Source organism: Dendropsophus ebraccatus, chromosome 1 (genome assembly GCF_027789765.1).
Source record: "Dendropsophus ebraccatus isolate aDenEbr1 chromosome 1, aDenEbr1.pat, whole genome shotgun sequence".
NCBI classification, from domain to species: Eukaryota; Metazoa; Chordata; class Amphibia; order Anura; family Hylidae; genus Dendropsophus; species Dendropsophus ebraccatus.
Genome location: NC_091454.1, coordinates 224,770,853 through 224,789,608, shown reverse-complemented (window position 1 = coordinate 224,789,608; position 18,756 = coordinate 224,770,853). Strand labels below are relative to the sequence as shown.

The 18,756-nt window shown below is 50.8% G+C and overlaps 1 protein-coding gene across 7 annotated transcripts in view; it reads right to left on the bottom strand.

The window, feature by feature from the left end:
* LOC138770571 (uncharacterized) overlaps positions 1 to 18,756 on the bottom strand; it is a 277,918-nt gene that overhangs the window by 118,150 nt on the left and 141,012 nt on the right. For all 7 annotated transcript variants that reach the window (XR_011359470.1, XR_011359472.1, XR_011359471.1 and 4 more), the window contains exon 9: positions 4,654 to 4,938. Coding sequence is in view for 3 of the 7 variants with exons in the window: in XM_069949693.1 (XP_069805794.1) it covers positions 4,654 to 4,938 (285 nt within the window). In the remaining 4 variants the exon portion in view is untranslated. The remainder of the gene's footprint in view (positions 1 to 4,653; positions 4,939 to 18,756) is intronic.

Below are 18,756 nucleotides of genomic sequence, written 5' to 3'. Positions count from 1 at the left end.
CCCTGCCTTATACTGCTATCATCCGGGAATGGTTGCGTTTTTGGTTTCTGTTGCCTAGAACCCTCAGCGGGTGCGCAGCTGTATTTCTGCCGCCTTTCAGTACTATGTGGCAAATGGATAATACGCAATTCAGTATGTAACTACCTAGTTTAGCACTGAATCCACGCATTTCATAAAGTCTACATAGTACTGACCGGCATAAAGATCCCCTGATGGTTTTACTCAGCAGCCCTGGAGCGATATGTGAGTGCACCATCAAAGTGAGGTTTTTTAGGAGTGCCCAAAGCGAGGGTGGGAGGGTCACCCCTATACCCCATCAGGGGTTTCCCCCTGATCATTTAAGCTGAAGAAGGCTTAAACACCCCATGAGATGCACATGAGGGTTGCTTCTTGCACTTTGTCAATCAGTAACCCAGTCTTGATATGTCTGCAAGTCATGGAAACAGTCAAGTTTTTAAAATTTTTTCCTACATTTCTTCTTTTGGTGGGGAGGGGGTGTTTAAGAAAATACAATAGCATGGGAAACATATTCTACCACTTAAAGTTGTAGGGAAATTTCCCACTCTTTTACTTAATACATTATTAAAGGGGTACTCCGGTGGGGGAGCTTTTTTCCGATCTGGCCGGAGAGGAGGTGGCTGAGGGCAACAACGTCCACTCATCTCCGCGGTTCCAGCGGCAGGTCCCGTATTGTGGTGCTCCGGTCCCTGCTGCCCGGCCTCAGTCACTGACTGGCTGACTGGACTTGAAATGTCACGTCTCGATCCCGGGTCAGAGACCAGGAAGCGGACGGGCAGTGGTGACCGGAGCGCTGCGATACGGGACCCGTCGCTGAAATCGGGGAGGTGAGTAGACGTCGTTGCCCTCAGCCACCTCCTCCCCGGCCAGATCGGAAAAAAGCCCCCCCACCGGAGTACCCCTTTAATATTGTAAAGCCTTCTTGAATCGGGGCCTATTCTCTTTTTTTTCTATTCTTTTCTATTTTGTGGGTGTGATATTATGGCCTATTTCAATGTATCCCAATTGACTTGGTGTTCATTAACATTTTGTGGCAGTTGGATGGCCCATTGGGCTCAACAGTTGTACTATAATAATCTTTTACTTAAAGGGAACCTGTCACCCCCCGTGCCAGGGTGACAGGCTCCTGATCCCACGCTACAGCCCCCCATACTCACCTGATCCCGCCGGGTCGGGAGCCTGTCACCCCGACACGGGGGGTAAAAGGTTCCCTTTAACATTAAAAAAAAAAAAGAAAAAGTGATGAGTGTGAAAATTCATTGGGGGTTTTATTTAAAAATGTAAGTCCCGCTACAGTTACCAACGTCAACTGTCTGTCCCAGGCAGAGTCCGAGTCCTGCTGCTGCCACCTCCCTATGTCTGTGCTAGGTCCCTCTGGGTAGAAGAGAGTCAGAGTGCTGCTGCTGCCACCTCCCTATGTCTGTGCTAGGTCCCTCTGGGTAGAAGAGAGTCAGAGTGCTGCTGCTGCCACCTCCCTATGTCTGTGCTAGGTCCCTCTGGGTAGAAGAGAGTCAGAGTGCTGCTGCTGCCACCTCCCTATGTCTGTGCTAGGTCCCTCTGGGTAGAAGAGAGTCAGAGTGCTGCTGCTGTCTATTGCTGTCCTGTGAAAAAGTGTAATTTTATGCCACTGATCCACCAGCATCCAAAGATTTCCATAGAGGAGAGGTAAGTATACACCGCTGATTCACCAATGACCATTGTTGTCCTACAAGAAAACTTTATTTGTTGTCGTTGGTCCACCGATGTCCACTGCTGTCCATGGCGGACATTGAATGATTGACTGGCTGATTGACTTTTTTTTTTTATTTAGATTTTCCAATTTGACAATTTTACAGGAACCTACATTAACAAATTTGTCATTCTGTCATAGTCCCAGTATTGTTTGGCTGATTTAGCGAAATTTGTTAAAATTCGATTTGCGAATCTTAACAGATTTGAACCAAAATTTGTGAAGTTCGAGAAACGAATTTCTGGCTGCTTTGCTCATCTCTACACATAAAGACATACAAAGAGGACCCCTGGAGCAGTGTGGTAGGAGGAAATAGACCATTTATGATTTTCTGTGCAGCCCCGGCCGTACATCAAAATGTAAAGGGAGACATTTATCAATGTGGCGTACACCAGGGAGAAGGTGCCGAGTTGCCCATTCTCTCTGGCATATGCCAGCCATATCCCCTGCTTGCCCATAGGTGAGGCAAGGCATGGAGGAAGCCTGGCTTTGTAAATCACGATTCAAGACGCAGGTCTTCATATCAGTACCAGCCCCCCCACGAGACACTGCAAAAATATCTCTAATTTTGGCACCTCATATACTTGAACTATTTCCACAGTGACTGCCTCATAAATCCAACCCCTCCCTTTTCCTCCATTGTCTGCCGCTCCTCTTCATCATCATCATTATCTGTATGTACAGGCTGTTAATTCTTTACCATATTCTGAGGCAGGCAGTGGCATAGCTACAGCGCTCGCAGGGGTCGCACCCGGCCTGGCCTCCCTTGCCACTTAATTGTGTCCCTATGTTGCGTAGCCTAACTGCCTGCATCCATGGGTCACACGGACCTGTGGATACAGGCTGCAGCTAAACTGCAAGCACCGGAGCCGGACGGGCCCACTCTGTACTGTTCATTCAGTGCCGGGACACTCCAGCTGCCGTCTGCAGGACAAGGCCCCTACCCCAGGCCAAGTCACAGTGCAGTACAGTTCCCTTCCATGTGCCTGGGGCCGCATGCTTTTCCTCAAGCAGCATTCCTCCCAGCCTGTGGGGGGCAGCAGTGTCAGATGGTGAACAGAATCAGGTTGGTAATAGCAATCTCCTCTGAAGCCTGAGGGCCAGCAGGGGAAGCTGGTGAGTATATTGTGACTGATCTGTGTATGGATGTGGTGGTCTGTGTATGGAGGGGGCGTGGTCTTTGAATGGAGGGGGGTGGTCTGTGTATGGAGGGGGGTGGTCTGTGTATGGAGGAGGTGGTCTATGTATGGAGGGGGGTGGTCTGTGTATGGAGGAGGGGGGTGGTCTGTGTATGGAGGGGGCGGTGATCTGTGTATGGAGGGGGCGGTGATCTGTGTATGGAGGGGGCGGTGATCTGTGTATGGAGGGGGCGGTGATCTGTGTATGGAGGGGGGTGTGGTCTGTGTATGGAGGGGGCGTGGTCTCTGTATGGAGGGGGCGTGGTCTCTGTATGGAGGGGGGCGTGGTCTGTGTATGGAGGGGGGTGATCTGTGTATGGAGGGGGGTGGTCTGTGTATGGAGGGGGGTGGTCTGTGTATGGAGGGGGTGGTCTATGTATGGAGGGGGGTGGTCTGTGTATGGAGGGGGCGGTGATCTGTGTATGGAGGGGGCAGTGATCTGTGTATGGAGGGGGCGTGGTCTGTGTATGGAGGGGCGTGGTCTGTGTATGGAGGGGGGTGATCTGTGTATGGAGGGGGTGGTCTGTGTATGGAGGGGGTGGTCTGTGTATGGAGGGGGGTGGTCTGTGTATGGAGGGGGGTGGTCTGTGTATGGAGGGGGGTGGTCTGTGTATGGAGGGGGGTGGTCTGTGTATGGAGGGGGGTGGTCTGTGTATGGAGGGGGTGGTCTGTGTATGGAGGGGGGGTGATCTGTATATGGAGGGGTGTGATCTGTGTATGGGGGGGGGGGGTCTGTGTATGGAGGGGGTGGTCTGTGTATGGAGGGGGGTGGTCTGTGTATGGAGGGGGGTGGTCTGTGTATGGAGGGGGGCGGTGATCTGTGTATGGAGGGGGCAGTGATCTGTGTATGGAGGGGGCGTGGTATGTGTATGGAGGGGCGTGGTCTGTGTATGGAGGGGGGTGGTCTGTGTATGGAGGGGGGTGATCTGTGTATGGAGGGGGGTGATCTGTGTATGGAGGGGGTGATCTGTGTATGGAGGGGGGTGGTCTGTGTATGGAGGGGGGTGGTCTGTGTATGGAGGGGGGTGGTCTGTGTATGGAGGGGGGTGGTCTGTGTATGGAGGGGGGTGGTCTGTGTATGGAGGGGGGGGTGATCTGTATATGGAGGGGGGTGATCTGTGAATGGAGGGGGGTGGTCTGTGAATGGAGGGGGGTGGTCTGTGAATGGAGGGGGGTGGTCTGTATATGGAGGGGGGGTGATCTGTGTATGGGGGGGGGTCTGTGTATGGAAGGTAATATTTTGCACCAGGGCCCATCAGCCTTTAGCTAAGCCCCTCATAACAGAAGCTGCATGACAAGGAGCCAAGGTACAGGAGCAGGGAGGCCGAAGATTCCCAGGAGTCCCTGCTCCTGTATGTAGACTCTGTGGTGTGGTACACTGATAGCATAGCGCACTGCTGACAATGTGTACACGCCTCTCTCTGCCTGCAGCAATCTCTCATTTACTAACATACACCGATTTATAACATTCTAGTTTTGCCCTAAATATCAACTCCCCATGAGGTCTGGGTATCACTATGTTCTTACTGGTGAGATCCCAGTAGAAGCCTGAGAAGTCCTGATCTGGAAGGTTATATGAGGGGAAGTTCTTCTTGTTTTCACTTCCATCACTTCTAGGTTTCATGTAAAATACATTTCTTATGGATAAAATATTCTTCCTGCATCTACAGAGAGGAGGAGGAGAGTGATATATGTGGAGGAATAGATACAGAACACAGTAACACTTACTTTTATCCAATGATGATGAATCTCTCAGGTTTATCAGGTAAGCAATGATATTGGGATTGTACCTAATCCAAGCGTCATAAACCGTCTCCTTCTCATCATCATCCCAGTGTCTGATAATATCATACAGACGTCTCATCATGTTCTCCGACTCCGGTAATTTCATTATATAATCCCGCTCTTCTCCTGTCAGCAGCTTATTGAAGCCCAGATAATATATCACTGGACGTACATTTCTTATTCTGTCAATCAGCTCTTCTCTGTGTCGGTCTATAAAGTGATCTCCGGCTGTAGAGACAAGAAATACAAGAATCACACAGAGGGATGAGGAGTAACAATCTAATGTCTTACATGGTGTCATTTATTGCAGATAATGTTGGGGCCATTTACAGCAGTTTCTGTCACATGTCGGAGGTATAACGCTGCGATATCTTGTGTTCTTGTGGAATATGATTGTACATGTTAGGACATAGTCAGAAGTCAAAGTCAAGAATCATTTTGAGACAAGTGTGACATCTGACTCTGATACCTGAGTATTGACAACCAACTTCTGATAACTGACATCTGACTACTTATACCTGACTTCTGATAAAATAACATGTGATATCTGATCTCTGAAATGTCAGTAGTTAAAGCCCAGAGAACCTGCTGATATGCCGCAGAAGCCCCTTACCTAGTTGAACACTGTTATGAACGCTCTTCTGTTCATCTGCATTCTTCACTAAATAGCTTATGCAAATTTGGGGTTTAAGAGCAATTGGGGAGTCACCTCAGTCCCGGAGCACCCCTGTGTCTCGCCCAGTTCGCCCCAGCTGGACGGGAGGAAGCTGGCTGGGCAAGACAGATGGGCCGGTGGTGCTATGGGATGGGGGTGACACCCCAAATGCTCTTAAAGGGGTTGTCCGGCGATAAAAAATTATTCACAGAATAACACACATTACAAAGTTATACAACTTTGTAATGTATGTTATGTCTGTGAATGGCCCCCTTCCCCGTGTCCCACCACCCCCACCCGTGTACCCGGAAGTGTGGTGCACTATACATTACCTGTCACGTGCCGACCACGGTCTCCGATCCTCAGCAGTGACGTCTTCTTCGGGAGGCCAGCGGATCTTCCCGAGTGCCGGCCGCCCTCTGCAGCGTCATCCGAAGCTCAGCCGCGATTGGCTGAGCACAGTTATGCTCAGCCAATCGCGGCTGAGCTTCGGATGACGCTGCAGAGGGCGGCCGGCACTCGGGAAGATCCGCTGGCCTCCCGAAGAAGACGTCACTGCTGAGGATCGGAGACCGTGGTCGGCACGTGACAGGTAATGTATAGCGCACCACACTTCCGGGTACACGGGTGGGGGTGGTGGGACACGGGGAAGGGGGCCATTCACAGACATAACATACATTACAAAGTTGTATAACTTTGTAATGTGTGTTATTCTGTGAATAATTTTTTATCGCCGGACAACCCCTTTAAGCCCCAAATTTGCATAGGGGCAATTAGCGATTTAAAGGGTCACTGTCGTTTATTTTCTTCCCCCAGAAATTAATAGTACAGGCGATTTTAAGAAACTTTGTAATTGGGTTTATTAGCCCAAAAAATGAATTTTTAACATGAAAAAGCAGTTTGAAGCTCTCTCCCCGTCTTCCATCATTGTGTATGGAGAGGGGAGGGGTGGTGGAAGATGAGTCACCAAAACAGGACAACAAAGAGTTAATTTACAACTACATGACCCGGCTATCTCCTCTGACAGCACTGACCTCTCAGACCTTTGAATACAGCTTTCACCCACCTCCCACTGTGTAATCCTTTGTTCTCTGTTCTCTGCTGCCGACTCATGTCCCTCCTCCCCCCTCCCCTCTCCATAGAACAGACAGGGTTGTGTTTGATGCAACAAGTCACAATTTCCTGATATTTTGCAGTGAATGAAAAAGAGGACGGAGGGTGGGGGTGACCTGGGAAAAGGCTTTTTAAATGCAGATAATGGCATATTTGCCTAATAACCCCAATTACAAAGTTTCTTTAAATCGCCTGGACTATTGATTTCTGCACAAAAAAACAAAAAAAAAAAAAAAAAAAAATACAACAGTGACACTTTAATGAAGAATGCAGATGAGCAGAAGAGCGTTCATAACAGCGATCCACTCCTGAGGTAAAGGGCTTCTGCGGCATATCAGCAGGTTCTCTGGGCCGCTTTAAAGGGGTTCTGCCTCGAAGTGACTTAAAGTACTTTACTCCAGAACAGGAATTTAAACATATTTGTAATTTACGCTTCATTAAAATAATGCCCCCCTATAAAGATAAATACCTGTCATTAGAGGAATGACACCCCCTGCTGGTTGTAGTAAAGGCTCCTCCGTCCGACCATCTAACAGATTTTCTGGTCGAGCATGCGTATACCAAGCTCCTCTCTGTGTGTGTGTACTGTATTAAAATCCACTTACTGTCAATATTGCAGTCAATTTGGGAGAAATGCTCTGAGCTGCAAGCTGCTATCTGGGGTCCTTCTCCCTCCACATCACATGTTTCCTGCTGTTGGTGCAAAGGAGGTGGGGGAGGGGCGGAAGAACCCGGTGGCGGCACCAGGAAGAAGATGGAAGCAGTAGGAGGCAAGGAGCTGCTGAAAGTGAACTTTACTCATGATAAGTGTGTGTGCTTGCTATGTGTCTGTGTGCTTGCTATGTGTCTGTGTGCTGTGTGTGCTTGCTGTGTGCTGCATATGCTGTGTGTGCTTGCTGTGTGTGATGTTATATGACTACAACCACCACCATCATCCCCCTGGTAGCTGAAATTGTGTGTTACACGACTACAACCACCACCATCATCCCCCTGGTAGCTGAAGTGTGTGTTACATGACTACAACCACCACCACCATCCCACTGGTAGCTGAAGTGTGTGTTACATGACTACAACCACCACCATCCCCCTGGCAGCTGAAGTGTGTGTTACATGACTACAACCACCACCACCACCATCCCACTGGTAGCTGAAGTGTGTGTTACATGACTACAACCACCACCACCATCCCCCTGGCAGCTGAAGTGTGTGTTACATGACTACAATCACCACCATCATCCCCCTGGTAGCTGAAGTGAGTGTTACATGACTACAGTCATCATCATCACCCCATTGATAGCTGAAGTGTTACATGACTACAACCCCCATCATCCCCCTGATATCTGAAGTGTTACATGACTACAACCCCCATCATCCCTCTGATAGCTGATGTGTGTTACATGACTACAATCCCCATCATCCCCCTGACAGCTGAAGTGTTATTGTCCATACTATAAAATTGTCATCTTCAGTGACAAGTGCAAGTGCAGAAACCCAACAAATTCAGTACCACACAAAAATGTGGTACTAAATAAAAATACAGATCACGGCTCAAAAAAAAAAAAAAAAAGCCCCCTCATCGCACAGCCAGACAGGCAGAAAGATTAAAAAAGTCTTAGGAATCAGAGAAGGGAAATTTTGTTTTAAGCTCATTTATTTTAAATAATGGAAGCTTTATTTTTAAAGTAATAAAATGAAAGGAACATAAATTGGTTCGTACGGATGGATTTTAAATATAATTTATTAAGTATCAAATTGGTATCGAGCATTGAAAAAAAAGTTGGTATTGGTATCGAACTCAAAATTCTGGTATCGTGACATCACTATGTGTATACGATGTATATGGTGTATGCATGTACAGTATGTGTGTATATGGTGTATGCAGGCCCGGACTGGTAATCTGGCAAGGCGGGCAAATGCCCGCTGGGCTGGCCAGATTACCAGCCCGGGGCCGCACAATAGAAAAAAAATAAATAAAAAAAATCACCGCTGCGGCCCGCTCCTGACGTGCTCCTCCAATCCAATCAATGTGGGCCGGCCGCATCGGCCCCTCGTTGATTGCAGGAGCACGTCAGGAGCGGGCCAGCCGGGTCGAGGTGAGCGGGCTGTGGTTGCGGGAGGGGGCTGCAGTGGCATGTCTCCGCCCCGCCTGATCCCCCCCCAAGTGTCGAGGGCCGCAGACGTGCCGCGCGCAGGCACGTCTGCAGCCACCTCCACCAGGCCCCCAGCGGTGACGTCACTTCCCTGACGCGCCGCTGAGGACCTGGAGGAGAGAGAGGAGAGGAGCTGCCGCCGTGGACCGAACATCCAGCCGAGGAAGAAGCTGCTGGGGATCGAGGTGAGGTGAGAATGTTTGTTTGTTTTTTTGTTTTTTTAACCCCTTCATATGTGGCCATGGGGGGGGGGGGGCTATTCTATATGGGAGGGGGATGCAGGGGGGCTATTCTATATGGAAGGGGGATGCAGGGGGGCTATTCTATATAGGAGGGGGATGCAGGGGGGGCTATTCTATATGGGGGGATGCAGGGGGGCTATTCTATATGGGAGGGGGATGCAGGGGGGCTATTCTATATGGGGGGATGCAGGGGGGCTATTCTATATAGGAGGGGGATGCAGGGGGCTATTCTATATGGGAGGGGGATGCAGGGGGCTATTCTATATAGGAGGGGGATGCAGGGGGCTATTCTATATGGGAGGGGGATGCAGGGGGCTATTCTATATGGGAGGGGGATGCAGGGGGCTATTCTATATGGGGGGGTGCAGGGGGGGCTATTCTATATGGGGGGGTGCAGGGGGGGCTATTCTATATGGGGGGATGCAGGGGGCTATTCTATATAGGAGGGGGATGCAGGGGGCTATTCTATATAGGAGGGGGATGCAGGGGGCTATTCTATATGGGAGGGGGATGCAGGGGGCTATTCTATATGGGGGGGGGTGCAGGGGGGGCTATTCTATATGGGGGGTGCAGGGGGGGCTATTCTATATGGGGGGATGCAGGGGGCTATTCTATATAGGAGGGGGATGAAGGGGGCTATTCTATATGGGGGGTGCAGGGGGGGCTATTCTATATAGGAGGGGGATGCAGGGGGCTATTCTATATAGGAGGGGGATGCAGGGGGCTATTCTATATGGGAGGGGGATGCAGGGGGCTATTCTATATGGGAGGGATGCAGGGGGCTATTCTATATAGGAGGAGGATGCAGGGGGGCTATTCTATATAGGAGGAGGATGCAGGGGGGCTATTCTATATGGGAGGGGGATGCAGGGGGCTATTCTATATGGGGGGATGCAGGGGGCTATTCTATATAGGAGGGGGATGCAGGGGGCTATTCTATATGGGAGGGGGATGCAGGGGGCTATTCTATATGGGGGGATGCAGGGGGCTATTCTATATGGGGGGATGCAGGGGGGGCTATTCTATATGGGAGGGGGGTGCAGGGGGGCTATTCTATATGGGGGGATGCAGGGGGGCTATTCTATATGGAAGGGGGATGCAGGGGGCTATTCTATATAGGAGAGGGATGCAGGGGGCTATTCTATATGGGAGGGGGATGCAGGGGGCTATTCTATATGGAAGGGGGATGCAGGGGGGGCTATTCTATATGGAGGGGGATGCAGGGGGCTATTCTATAGGGGAGGGGGATGCAGGAGGGGCTATTCTATATGGGAGGGATGCAGGGGGGGCTATTCTATATAGGAGGGGGATGCAGGGGGCTATTCTATATGGGAGGGGGATGCAGGGGGCTATTCTATATAGGAGGGGGATGCAGGGGGGGCTATTCTATATGGGGGATGCACAGGGGGGGCTATTCTATATGGGGGGATGCAGGGGGGGCTATTCTATATGGGGGATGCACAGGGGGGGCTATTCTATATGGGGGGATGCAGGGGGCTATTCTATATGGGGGGATGCAGGGGGGCTATTCTATATGGGAGGGGGATGCAGGGGGCTATTCTATATAGGAGGAGGATGCAGGGGGGCTATTCTATATGGGAGGGGGATGCAGGGGGCTATTCTATATGGGGGGGGTGCAGGGGGCTATTCTATATGGGGGGATGCAGGGGGCTATTCTATATTGGGGGGATGCAGGGGGCTATTCTATATGGGAGGGGGATGCAGGGGGGGGCTATTCTATATGGCGGGATGCAGGGGGGCTATTCTATATGGGAGGGGGATGCAGGGGGCTATTCTATATGGGGGGGGATGCAGGGGGGGCTATTCTATATGGGAGGGGGATGCAGGGGGCTATTCTATATGGGGGGATGCAGGGGGCTATTCTATATAGGAGGGGGATGCAGGGGGGGCTATTCTATATGGAAGGGGATGCAGGGGGCTATTCTATATGGAAGGGGGATGCAGGGGGCTATTCTATATGGGAGGGATGCAGGGGGGGGCTATTCTATATAGGAGGGGGATGCAGGGGGCTATTCTATATGGGAGGGGGATGCAGGGGGCTATTCTATATAGGAGGGGGATGCAGGGGGGGCTATTCTATATGGGGGATGCACAGGGGGGGCTATTCTATATGGGGGATGCAGGGGGCTATTCTATATGGGGGGATGCAGGGGGCTATTCTATATGGGGGGATGCAGGGGGCTATTCTATATGGGAGGGGGATGCATAGGGCTATTCTATATGGGAGGAGGATGCAGGGGGGCTATTCTATATGGGAGGGGGATGCAGAGGGCTATTCTATATGGGAGGGGGATGCAGGGGGGGCTATTCTATATGGCGGGATGCAGGGGGGCTATTCTATATGGGAGGGGGATGCAGGGGGCTATTCTATATGGGGGGATGCAGGGGGCTATTCTATATGGGAGGGGGATGCAGGGGGGGGCTATTCTATATTGGGGATTCAGGGGGCTATTCTATATAGGGGGATGCAGGGGGGGCTATTCTATATGGCGTGATGCAGGGGAGGGCTATTCTATATGGGGGGTTGCACGGTGGGCTATTTTATATGGGGGAATGTACAGGGTAGGCTATTTTATATGGGGGGATGTACAGGAGGGGGTCTATTCTATATGAGGGGATGCAGGGGGCTATTCTTTATGAGGGGATGCAGGGGGGCTATTCTATATGGCGGGATGCAGGGGGCTATTCTATATGGGGGATGCAGGGGGGGGCTATTCTATATGGGGGAATGTACAGGGTAGGGTATTTTATATGGGGGGATGTACAGGAGGGGGGCTATTCTATATGAGGGGATGCAGGGGGCTATTCTTTGGGGGGATGCAGGGGGGCTATTCTATATGGCGGGATGCAGGGGGGGGCTATTCTATATGGGGGAATGTACAGGGTAGGCTATTTTATATGGGGGGATGTACAGGAGGGGGCTATTCTATATGAGGGGATGCAGGGGGGGCTATTCTATATGGGGGGATGTACAGGAGGGGGGCTATTCTATATGAGGGGATGCAGGGGGCTATTCTTTATGAGGGGATGCAGGGGGGGCTATTCTATATGGGGGAATGCACAGGGGGGCTATTCTAAATGCGGGGATGCAGGGGGGCTATTCTATATGGGGGATGTACAGCAGGGGGGGGGGGGTATTCTATATGGAGGGATGTATAGATGAGGATGTTGCTGGAGTAAGAAGCCTAAAATGTCTGTCTGACAGATCCCGTGGAGAGGAGTCATGGCCAGAGAAGCCTTCATGATGGCCGGAGCCAGATGGAGAAGAAAAGGAAAAGTGGACGTCTCTTCATGCAGAGAAGACGCCTACTGTGAGTGACAGGATGTAATTGCACTATATCACTAAAGGTCCGTTTACACAGAAAGATTATCTGACAGATTATTTGTCAAAGATTTGAAGCCAAAGCCAGGAATGGATTTAAAAAGAGGAAAAATCTCAGGCTTTCCTTTATGATCTGATGTCTGTTTATAGTCTGTTTCTGGCTTTGGCTTCAAATCTTTGGCAGATAATCTTTCTGTTTAAATAGACCCTTATAAGGTCTTCAGAACCTTTATACAGCTGGGATCTACCTCTGTATCAGGGTGTCAAACCCGTCCCTCCAGGTGTTGCAAAACTACAATTCCCATCATGCTTTAGCTGTCTAGGCATGATGGGATCTGTAGTTTTGTAACAGCTGGAGGGACTGAGTGTGACACCCGTGTTCTATGGTCACTGTTCTGGGAGAATATTGGTCTTTATATAGTGTCTGTTATTTGGTGCCAGTATAGTGGTATTATCCAGTCACCGTATGCTGCGGGTAGTGGGCATGGTGTGATGGTATAGTGGTATTATCCAGTCACTGTATGGTGAGAGTAGGGGGCATGGTGTGATGGTATAGTGGTATTATCCAGTCACCGTATGCTGCGGGTAGTGGGCATGGTGTGATGGTATTACTCGTATTATTGGTAATATTAGTGTTTTATATAGTGGATTGTATTCAGTCACAGTGTAGTGGTATTAGTCATTATGTGGTGGTAATGGCCGTGCTCATGGTGTGGTGATATTATTTGTTACTTATATACTGGTAGTATTGGAATATTGGTGGGTGTGCTTAATAACAGTATAGCAGTAAGGTGTATAGTGTGGTGATAATATTTGCTTCCTGGTGTTACTAACTATGACTGTATTATCATGCACAGAAAATTCTTACCTATGTTACCATTATATATCCTAAAATTTGTCCTGGGGCCCTACTTATACGATAGATAGATAGATAGATAGATAGATAGATAGATAGATAGATAGATAGGAGATAGATAGATAGATAGATAGATAGATAGATAGATAGATAGATAGATAGGAGATAGATAGATAGATAGATAGATAGATAGGAGATAGATAGATAGATAGGAGATAGATAGATAGATAGATAGATAGATAGATAGGAGATAGATAGATAGATAGATAGATAGATAGATAGATAGATAGATAGATAGATAGGAGATAGATGTCCAGTAGGAACTGTCTATCTAGCAGCTTATTATGTAGCTTTGATTACACATGAGATCACAACCAGACACGTTTTAATAATTAAAACCTTACTACTTATACCGCCATTATATGGGGTGCAGACATAGTCAGGATAAAAGGGATTTTAAAAATATAGTAACTTTTCTCTAAAAAAAGCACCACCCTGTCCTCAGACTGTGTATGGTTATTACAACTTGGCTTCATTCACTTCAATGAAACTGAGCTGCAATACCTCACACAAACTGAAGAAGAGTGTGGGGATGTTTCTGGAAGAAGGTGGCCATGTTTTTCTCCTTTAAAGGGAATCTAGGTCTAGGGCTGTAGATCTCAGCAGACAGGTGTGAGGGAGATATTACTGACAGGAACTTTAGTCCAGTGTAAACTTATATAATTGTCGTTTTCATTTCCAACTAAAGTCTCACAACAGCAGCGGCAGCAGCAGCACCCTATACGTCCATCAGTCAGAGCAGGAAGGGGCGGGGCAGAAGGTGCTGCTGTGGCTCCAGGGTTTACACTGGACTAAAGATCCAGTCCCTGATCTGTACGCTGAGATCTACAGCTGTGTACCTGTATAGACCCCACAGGTTCCCTTTAAGGGAACGTTCATACCTAATCCAATGCGGATTTGATGCTTCTGATTTAATCAGTTGAAATGAATGCATAAATATGCTGCATCAAATCCACAGCAGATTATGTTATATCATTATTTTTAGGTGCTGGTGCTGGGTTCACATGTTTAAGGGAGTAGTGGGGACACGGCAAAATGAGGCAGAATTTGCTACAGCGCGTATTTTACACGGCTATCCATGATATGGTGTGTGGGCTGCTGGGGTCTGACTGCCAGGGCTGATTTTAAGTCCCAGTCCGGCCCTGGGTGTATGTGTGTATGAATGTACAGTATGTGTGTATATGGTTATGTGTTTATGCATGTACAATATGTGTGTATATGATGTATGTGTGTATGCATGCATGTACAGTATGTGTGTATATGATGTATGCATGCACAGTATATGCCTATATGATGTATGTATATGGTGCATGTATGTACAGTATGAGTGAAGATGTGAGCCCCAGAGGAGAGGAAAAACCTGGACAGGTTATTCCAAAAACGACAATCTCCATCATTCCCTGTTGCAGTTGTAATTTTAATTTTAAGGAAGTTGTAATTTTGCAGCTTGTTGCTCTACAGGTTGCAGCACTACAACCTCATCATGGCCCGCTGGCAGCTCATGATGGGAGTTGTAATTTTGCAGTCAGTGTCTCTCCAGATTGCAGTATTTTAACCTCCATCATGTCCTACTGGCAGCTCATAATGGGAGTTGTAGTTTTGCAGTCTTCTGTCTCTCCAGGTTGCAACACTACATCATGTAACAACCTCATCATGTCCTGCTGGCAGTTTGTGATAATATATGTCAAAGATTGGTAAACAATAATTAGAGAATGACACAGTACAGTCCATTAATTACAGGGGGCAGTGGTGCAGTACATGAGGGGGAGGCAGTGTACAGTACATGAGGGGGAGGCAGTGGTACAGTACATGAGGGGGAGGCAGTGGTACAGTACATGAGGGGGAGGCAGTGGTGCAGTACATGAGGGGGGGGGGAAGTGGTACAGTACATGAGGTGGAGACAGTGGTGCAGTACATGAGGGGGAGGCAGTGGTACAGTACATGAGGGGGAGGGGCAGTGGTACAGTACATGAGGGGGAGGGGCAGTGGTACAGTACATGAGGGGGAGGCAGTGGTACAGTACATGAGGGGGAGGCAGTGGTGCAGTACATGAGGGGGGGGGGAAGTGGTACAGTACATGAGGTGGAGACAGTGGTGCAGTACATGAGGGGGAGACAGTGGTACAGTACATGAGGTGGAGGCAGTGGTACAGTACATGAGGGGGGGGCAGTGGTACAGTACATGAGGTGGAGACAGTGGTGCAGTACATGAGGGGGAGGGGCAGTGGTACAGTACATGAGGAGGAGGCAGTGGAACAGTACATGAGGGGGAGGGGCAGTGGTACAGTACATGAGGGGGAGGGGCAGTGGTACAGTACATGAGGGGGAGGGGCAGTGGTACAGTACATGAGGGGGAGGGGCAGTGGTACAGTAGATGAGGGAGAGGCAGTGGTACAGTACATGAGGGGGAGACAGTGGTACAGTACATGAGGGGGCGGGGCAGTGGTACAGTACATGAGGAGGAGGCAGTGGTACAGTACATAGGGGGAGGGGCAGTGGTACAGTACATGAGGGGGAGGCAGTGGTGCAGTACATGAGGGGGGGGAAGTGGTACAGTACATGAGGTGGAGACAGTGGTGCAGTACATGAGGGGGAGACAGTGGTACAGTACATGAGGGGGGGGGGAAGTGGTACAGTACATGAGGTGGAGACAGTGGTGCAGTACATGAGGGGGAGACAGTGGTACAGTACATGAGGTGGAGGCAGTGGTACAGTACATGAGGGGGGGGAAGTGGTACAGTACATGAGGTGGAGACAGTGGTGCAGTACATGAGGGGGGAGGGGCAGTGGTACAGTACATGAGGAGGAGGCAGTGGTACAGTACATGAGGGGGAGGGGCAGTGGTACAGTACATGAGGGGGAGGGGCAGTGGTACAGTACATGAGGGGGAGGGGCAGTGGTACAGTACATGAGGGGGAGGGGCAGTGGTACAGTACATGAGGGAGAGGCAGTGGTACAGTACATGAGGGGGAGACAGTGGTACAGTACATGAGGGGGAGGGGCAGTGGTACAGTACATGAGGAGGAGGCAGTGGTACAGTACATAGGGGGAGGGGCAGTGGTACAGTACATGAGGGGGAGGCAGTGGTGCAGTACATGAGGGGGGGGGAAGTGGTACAGTACATGAGGTGGAGACAGTGGTGCAGTACATGAGGGGGAGACAGTGGTACAGTACATGAGGAGGAGGCAGTGGTACAGTACATGAGGGGGAGGGGCAGTGGTACAGTACATGAGGAGGAGGCAGTGGTACAGTACATGAGGGGGGGGAAGTGGTACAGTACATGAGGTGGAGACAGTGGTGCAGTACATGAGGGGGAGGGGCAGTGGTACAGTACATGAGGTGGAGGCAGTGGTACAGTACATGAGGAGGAGGGGCAGTGGTACAGTACATGAGGGGGAGGGGCAGTGGTACAGTACATGAGGAGGAGGCAGTGGTACAGTACATGAGGTGGAGGCAGTGGTACAGTACATGAGGGGGAGGGGCAGTGGTACAGTACATGAGGGGGAGGCAGTGGTACAGTACATGAGGGGGAGGGGCAGTGGTACAGTACATGAGGGGGAGGGGCAGTGGTACAGCACATGAGGAGGAGGCAGTGGTACAGTACATGAGGTGGAGGCAGTGGTACAGTACATGAGGGGGAGGGGCAGTGGTACAGTACATGAGGGGGAGAGGCAGTGGTACAGTACATGAGGGGGAGGGGCAGTGGTGCAGTACATGAGGGGGGGGCAGTGGTACAGTACATGAGGGGAAGGGGCAGTGGTACAGTACATGAGGGGGGAGGCAGTGGTACAGTACATGAGGGGGAGGCAGTGGTACAGTACATGAGGGAGGAGAGGCAGTGGTACAGTACATGAGGAGGAGGCAGTGGTACAGTACATGAGGTGGAGGCAGTGGTACAGTACATGAGGGGGAGGGGCAGTGGTACAGTACATGAGGGGGAGGCAGTGGTACAGTACATGAGGGGGAGGCAGTGGTACAGTACATGAGGGGGAGGGGCAGTGGTACAGCACATGAGGGGGAGGCAGTGGTACAGTACATGAGGGGGAGGGGCAGTGGTACAGTACATGAGGGGGAGGCAGTGGTACAGTACATGAGGGGGAGGGGCAGTGGTACAGTACATGAGGAGGAGGCAGTGGTACAGTACATGAGGAGGAGGCAGTGGTACAGTACATGAGGGGGAGGGGCAGTGGTACAGTACATGAGGGGGAGGCAGTGGTACAGTACATGAGGGGGAGACAGTGGTACAGTACATGAGGGGGAGGGGCAGTGGTACAGTACAAGAGGGGGAGGCAGTGGTACAGTACATGAGGGGGAGGCAGTGGTACAGTACATGAGGGGGAGGGGCAGTGGTACAGTACATGAGGGGGAGGGGCAGTGGTACAGTACATGAGGGGGAGGGGCAGTGGTACAGTACATGAGGGGGAGGCAGTGGTACAGTACATGAGGTGGAGGCAGTGGTACAGTACATGAGGGGGAGGTGCAGTGGTACAGTACATGAGGGGGAGGGGCAGTGGTACAGTACATGAGGAGGAGGCAGTGGTACAGTACATGAGGTGGAGGCAGTGGTACAGTACATGAGGGGGAGGCAGTGGTACAGTACATGAGGGGGAGGGGCAGTGGTACAGTACATGAGGGGGAGGCAGTGGTACAGTACATGAGGGGGAGGCAGTGGTACAGTACATGAGGGAGGAGAGGCAGTGGTACAGTACATGAGGGGGAGGGGCAGTGGTACAGTACATGAGGGGGGAGGCAGTGGTACAGTACATGAGGGGGAGGGGCAGTGGTACAGTACATGAGGGGGAGGCAGTGGTACAGTACATGAGGAGGAGGGGCAGTGGTACAGTACATGAGGTGGAGGCAGTGGTACAGTACATGAGGAGGAGGCAGTGGTACAGTACATGAGGGGGAGGGGCAGTGGTACAGTACATGAGGGGGAGGGGCAGTGGTACAGTACATGAGGGGGAGGGGCAGTGGTACAGTACATGAGGGGGAGGGGCAGTGGTACAGTACATGAGGGGGAGGGGCATTGGTACAGTACATGAGGGGGAGGCAGTGGTACAGTACATTAGGGGGAGGCAGTGGTACAGTACATGAGGAGGAGGCAGTGGTACAGTACATGAGGGGGAGGCAGTGGTACAGTACATGAGGGGAGGCAGTGGTACAGTACATGAGGGGGAGGCAGTGGTACAGTACATGAGGGGGAGGCAGTGGTACAGTACATGAGGGGGAGGCAGTGGTACAGTACATGAGGGGGAGGGGCAGTGGTACAGTACATGAGGGGGAGGAAGTGGTACAGTACATGAGGGGGAGGGGCAGTGGTACAGTACATGAGGGGGAGGCAGTGGTGCAGTACATGAGGGGGAGGAAGTGGTACAGTACATGAGGGGGAGGGGCAGTGGTACAGTACATGAGGAGGGGCAGTGGTGCAGTACATGAGGGGGAGACAGTGGTACAGTACATGAGGAGGAGGCAGTGGTACAGTACATGAGGGGGAGGGGCAGTGGTACAGTACATGAGGAGGAGGCAGTGGTACAGTACATGAGGGGGAGGCAGTGGTACAGTACATGAGGGGGGGGGCAGTGGTACAGTACATGAGGAGGAGGCAGTGGTACAGTACATGAGGGGAGG